At 35.3% G+C, this 6492-nt stretch overlaps 1 protein-coding gene across 1 annotated transcript; it reads left to right on the forward strand.

Annotated features, from left to right (window-relative positions):
• The first annotated feature begins 5465 nt into the window (after window positions 1–5465).
• On the forward strand, window positions 5466–6134 carry LOC133791578 (uncharacterized). The gene has a single exon (XM_062229501.1). The coding sequence runs from the start codon at window positions 5466–5468 to the stop codon at window positions 6132–6134; it is 669 nt and encodes a 222-aa protein (XP_062085485.1).
• The last annotated feature ends 358 nt before the right edge of the window (window positions 6135–6492 follow it).

The raw sequence follows: 6492 nt of genomic DNA on the forward strand, positions 1-6492 counted from the left end.
TCAGGCTAAGAACTATTGTTTTGGGGACTCAATGATGTATATGGCTGGGGACATAGCTTAACAGACATGGAATCTATACATTCTTATAGATTGAATGATGATTCCCTATTGGGTTGGCTTTTGGAACTGGAAAAGGCTATTGGCGTCAAATTCATAATCAAATTATGAATTAACCTTCACTAGTAAAGTCAATGGTACATTAGGAATCAAGATATAATTAAAAGGGTAAAGTGGTAATTTTATTCCTACTTAATTATGAATCATCAATAAAGGATTAATTTGTATGTAATGATTACATCAATGGACACTTTATGGTTACGATAAAGTACTCAGTAAATATATGTCTTTAATTCTCAAGAGTTCGGTCTCATATTTATAGTGGAATAATCATGAGATTAATAAATATGATTATTGAATCAAAGAGTTTTGTTTAATAATCTTGTATTTATTGGAGCTTGGAATTATTGGTCCATAAGTCATCGGGGCGGCTCTATCAACACTAATCAAGGTAAGAGTTGATACAAGGGTTAAACTGTGAATGAGCTATTTGAGAGAATATTTATTCTTCGAGATAAATGTACAATTATGTGATATTTGAAGTTGCACAATTTATTATTGCATTTGTGCAATTTTCAAAATTATGTAGAAATAGAAAAAATTGATTTTAATCAATTGTTTTATTTAAGTGTGAATAGATAAATATGGATAGTCAAAATTATTTTTTATTATTATGTTTAATTAATTAATAATAAGATGATAATAGAAATTCAATTTTTGAATTTTGAAATTTGAAATTTAAGTTGTTATCTTTTCCTTAAAAAGATAAAACATTATTTGAATTTCTAATTATGAATTAATTAAAATAAAAAACACATGAAAAATCAAATCCCATTTTTAGGGATATGCCACACGCATAGGGCTTGGACTGCTCTATGCGTGTGGCGCTTCTGATGTAATAAGATATTGGTTTTTAATTAATTAATAAAACATTTTAAAATAGGTTTTAAAATGGAATGTTAGACTTTGTCTTTTATCATTATTAGTATTATAAAAGATGATTGATTTTTTTTATTATTATGGTAATAATGTCTATATATTCTATATGATAGAAAATTGAAACAACAAGTTTTTACAGAGAAGAAAAACTATCATCTTTTTCACAAAACAAAAATCATTTCTCTCTTGCCTATAATCAAGAGTCTCATGGGTTGAGAATAGTTTTGATTCACAAAATTGATCATTGTTCTTTATTTTCCCACCCACATCATGAGGTGTAGAGAACGTCTTGGAAGATCTAGGTGTGAGTACTCTAGCAAGAATAGGAAGATCGAAATATATATGAAAAGATTCAAGGATTCCTTATAGGCTACAAGTGGTAAATCGTTTATTATTATTTTTATATATATAAATATTATATATTGATTAACATATTGCATATTACAAGATCCTCATATAAAAAAAAAGTTTTCGTCTCTTTTTTCTCTCTCAGCTTCTAGCTGGTGCAATGGCAAAGGGGGTTCAGGGGAAGGCGAAAGCTCAGGGGAAGAAGAAGAAAAAGAAAGGACCGTCTTCTTCTGATGGTGTTCGGAAAACTAGATCCATGACGGAACTGTTGGGAGTGGAACCGATAGAGTTTGAGGAAGGCAATCTTCACATAGATGAGCAAGAAACCCAGATAGATGAGCCGTAAATTGTTTCTCCGAGATCTACCTTGATGCATTTACAGCGACAGGAGGCCATTCGAAGAGATTTTTCCCATTTTATCCAAGCCTCTCAGATCTGTTCGAAGGAAATTGCAGAAGGTAAGAAACCCTCTCATCTGATCTTACATATTGGGCATATTGTACAGAATCTGAGCTCGAAATTTGACAGCGATTTGGATAAAGGAACTGAGATTGATGATATTAAGATTGAGCTAGAAGATATTGAAGATGAAGTTCAATTCTGGAACTCATCTATAGTTTTCTATGTGCTAGGTGCAAACCCCCCAATCTCTGTTTTGGAAGGTTTTGCTAAACGAATATGGAGGAATAAAGTTGATAAAGTGGGAATTCTTTCTCATGGAGTTTTCATAATCAGATTTGAATCTGTGGATGATAGGGATGAAAGTACTAAATGGAGGATATATCTTCTTTGATAACAAACCTGTTATTATTAAACCATGGAATGCTGTAACAGATTTCAGGAAAGAAAATGTGGAAACCGTTCCTACTTGGATTCAACTTTCTGGTCTTGAATTGAAGTACTGGGGGGAGAAATCTTTATTCAAAATTGTGGGACAACTTGGGAATCCGATTAAGGTTGATGAGATAACTAAAAACAGGGAACGGTTAAATTATCCAAGGATATTGATAGAAGTGTCTTTATCACAGAATTTTCCATATGAAATATCCTTTATTGATGAGTTTGGTCAGAGGGTGATGATTGATATCCATTTTGAATGGAAGCCGTATGTTTGTAGTAACTGTAAAGGATTTGGGCATACTGTTGATCTTTGCAGGAAGAAGGTATGCCAGAAAAAAGAATGGGTGATCAAAAAGGACAATAATGTGAAGAATATAGATTCAAAAGTTCAGCATGAGGTTTTGATAGATGAGGATGGTTTTTAGAGAGTGCTTAGAAGTGGCAAGAAGGCTCTGAATGTGTCTCAACCTACTATAGTGACTAATAGTTTTCAAGCTTTGAATAATGAAAATGGAGAGAGCTCTCAAGTTGAGTTGGGAAAAGATAACATAGAGGGAGGGGGGGATCCTCCCCAACCTCATGGATAGGATTTTAAGTTGGAATGTCAGGGGGATCAATAATCCAAAGAAGCAAATTGAAGTTAAGAAATTCTTTTCTTCAAAGAGAGTTGGATTAATTGGTCTCCTTGAGACTAGGGTCAAGGCTGAACATTTGGGTGCCTTGTACCTCCGTATGTTTGATGGTTTGTGTTTTACCTCTAATAATGCTTGGCATAGTGGTGGGAGAATAGTTGTTAGCTAGAATCCTATTAGGTTTGATGTTAGTATTCGGTTCTGTTCCAGTCAAATGATTCATTTGCTTATGAGACCTATTCATGCTACAATGAGTTTTTTTGTTACTTTTGTTTATGGCTTCAATGAAGAAGAGGGAAGAGCTGGTTTGTGGGCTGATTTGTTACATCTTTCAGGTGGAATTGAAGATCCTTGGATAGTCATGGGTGATTTTAATGATATTCTTAATAAAGAGGAAAGGGTTGGAATGCGTGTGAAGTATAAAAAATCTGAGGCATTTCGGAATTGTGTTGTTGTTTGTCAGTTAGAAGATATGAAGTTTCGAGGGAATTTTTTTCCATGGAATAATAAGCAGCAAGGTGATGCTAGAATTTATTCAAAGATCGAAAGGGTTTTAGCGAATCAATTGTGGTTAGACAAGTATCATGAAGCAGAGGTGAACTTTTTGAATGAAGAGTTGTTTGATCATAGTTCAGCTCTTTTATCTGTGTATCAAGAAACTAATTTTGGCAAGAAACCTTTCAAGTATTTTCGAATGTGGAAGGGTGCTCCAGATTTTAACCATAAACTTATTACTAGCTAGAATAATAACAATCATGGGACAGCTATGTACAAGTTAGTTTCAAAGTTGAGACAAGTTAAATTGGTTCTCAAGGAGCTTAATAAAGTAGGGTTTGCTGATATTCAAATGGCGGATTTACAGAAAAGGAAATATTTAGCTGATTGTCAATTAGATCTTCAGCACGACCCTCTAAATAAAGAGCTGATTCTGAAGGAGAAAATGGCTAGAGACCAGTTTGCTATGACTCATAAAGCTTACTATTCTTATCTTCATCAAAAGGCTAGAGTTCATTGGTTGAAAGAGGGTGATGAAAACTCAGCTTTTTTTCATGCTAGTATTCGTGCAAGGCATACACAAAACAGAATCTATTCAATTACAGATGAGAGTGGTACTTGGCATGATCAACCTGACAAGGTAACTGAAGCTTTTTTACAGTTTTATACTACTCTGCTGGGTTCTAAAATGGCTGATAGAAAACATGTTATAAGAGAAGTAGTTGAAGATGGTGCTCTTGTCTATGAGGAGCAAGCTTCAATGCTAATGGCTGATTATACGATTGATGAAGTCAAGCAAGCTATTTTTTCAATCCCTGGAGGGAAAGCACCTGGCCGTGATGGTTTTTCTAGCTATTTTTTTCAAGATAATTGGGATATCGTTGGGAACGAGGTTTGTGATGCTATTCTGCCTTTCTTACATTCGGGTAGTTTGTTGAAAGAACTCAACTCCACGGTTCTAACTCGTGTCCCTAAGAGTAAGTGTCCGAACGGTGTTAGTGATTACAGGCCAATCGCCTGTTGTAATGTGCTCTACAAGGCAGTGACAAAAATGATTTGCTCAAGATTGCGATTGCTTCTGCCTGATTTGATTGCACACAATCAAGGTAGCTTTGTTCAGGGGCGTTTTATAGCTCACAATATTCTGGTGTGCCAGGACTTAGTCAAACATTATGGAAGGAAGAATGCCAAGCCTAATTGTATGATTAAACTTGATCTCCGGAAAGCGTATGATACATTCGAATGGGATTTTTCGGAAGAAATGCTTGTTGCCTATAGGTTTCCGAGGAAGTTCATCCATTTGATAATGCAATGCGTTACCACTCCAAAATTTTCTCTAATGTTTAATGGTGTTCTTCATGGTTTTTTTGCTACTGAAAGAGGTTTGAGATAGGGTGACCCAATGTCACTGCTGTTATTTGTTTTGGGAATGGAATACTTATCTATAATCATGAAGAAAATAGGGCAAAAAGAGGACTTTAATTTCCATGAACGTTGTGCGGAATTACAACTCAATCATTTGAGTTTCGCGGATGATGTTCTTCTTTTCTGTCATGGTGACTTTTGGTCCATATATAACTGTTGCAAGGATTGAAACTTTTCTCACAAACATTAGGACTTCACCCAAATGAAGCCAAATCAGCGGTCTACTGCTGTGGTATGACTGAGTATGATGTGCAAAGGGTCCTTGAAGCTTCAGGTTTTAGCAAGAGCCAAATGCCCTTCAAGTACTTGGGGATTCCAATCTGTGCTAAAAATATTTCAGCGAAGGATTGTGAGCTTTTACTGGAAAAAATGGTGGTGCGCATTCGGACATGGAGCTCTCGCAATTTGTCTTATGCAGGGAGAATAATTTTGATTAATTCTGTTCTGATCTCTATACACTCTTATTGGTCACAAATTATGCTTATTCCCAAACAGGTGTCAAAGAGAATAAATTCTATTTGCCGAGCTTTTTTATGGAAAGGTCAGGCTGTCTTTCTAGGTGTTGGGAATGTGGCTTGGGAGCACGTTTGCAGGCCAAAGAGAGAGGGGGTCTTGGTTTTAGAGATCTCTTTAAATGGAATATTGCAGCTCTTGGGAAATATATTTGGGCGATTGCAACAAAAAAGGATAATCTATGAGTGAAGTGGGTGCATAATGTATACATTAAGAATGGCGATTGGTGGGCTCATAGAGCCCCTTCACAGAGTAGTTGGTATTGGAAAAAAAATAGTGGAAGTCAAAGATCGATTCAAACATCTTATTGATATTCCAGGTTTTATTCATGATGAGTATACCATCAAAAATGGTTATCATCTGCTCTGTTCTGGTCATCACCGATTTCAATGGTGTTCAGAAGTGTGGGGAAGGCTGAATATACCAAAGCATAGTGTCATCATGTGGCTAGCTACTCTTGACAGATTAAAGACTAAGCAAAGATTGTTGAATTTCCAGATGGTGAACTCCTCAACCTACTTATTCTGTGATATTCATGAGGAAAGTGTAACTCATCTTTTCTTTGAATGTCATCTTAGTAAGATTTGTATTAAGAAGGTGAAAGAGAAGATGGGTTCGAGTGCAAAATCTGAAGATTTACGCAACCTTTTGAGGTGGATCTCTCGGGCTCCAATGAGTAAGTTTCATAAGATGGTCTATGCGGCTTTTGTTGCTGCGGTGGTTTATCATATTTGGAAAGCAAGGAATGAAGTTTTTTTGTTGTTTAAGGTGAGAAGGATAGATTTAATTGTGAATAATATTATAAATGATGTAAAAAATAGAGTTCAAGGTGTTATGCCTAAAACAGTTAGTAGTATTGACAGGGAATGGTTTGATTCATTGTAAAGTTTTTCTCTGGTTGTATAGAAAGGAGTTTCTCAGGCCTTTCACTAGGTGTTGTTAGGTGTATTGTTTAACTGGTTTCAATGATTAATGATCCTACTGATTTACCAAAAAAAAAAAGATCCTCATATAAAGTTGTTTATATGAAAAAAAATTATTGTATACAATACTACCATTACCGCAATTTCTGCTCCGCACTAAGAATTGTTCCTAACATATATACACTTCTCTATTGTTGGGCATCTCTTGGGTAGTCTTTTCAAAGATGAGTGCTGCTCTCTGACTTGGTGCTCCAAAACTTGTCTCAAAACATCCCCAAATACTCCCAAACTATTTGGGTACTCTTATATATTCCAAAGAA

Source organism: Humulus lupulus, chromosome 7 (genome assembly GCF_963169125.1).
Source record: "Humulus lupulus chromosome 7, drHumLupu1.1, whole genome shotgun sequence".
Lineage (NCBI taxonomy): Eukaryota > Viridiplantae > Streptophyta > Magnoliopsida > Rosales > Cannabaceae > Humulus > Humulus lupulus.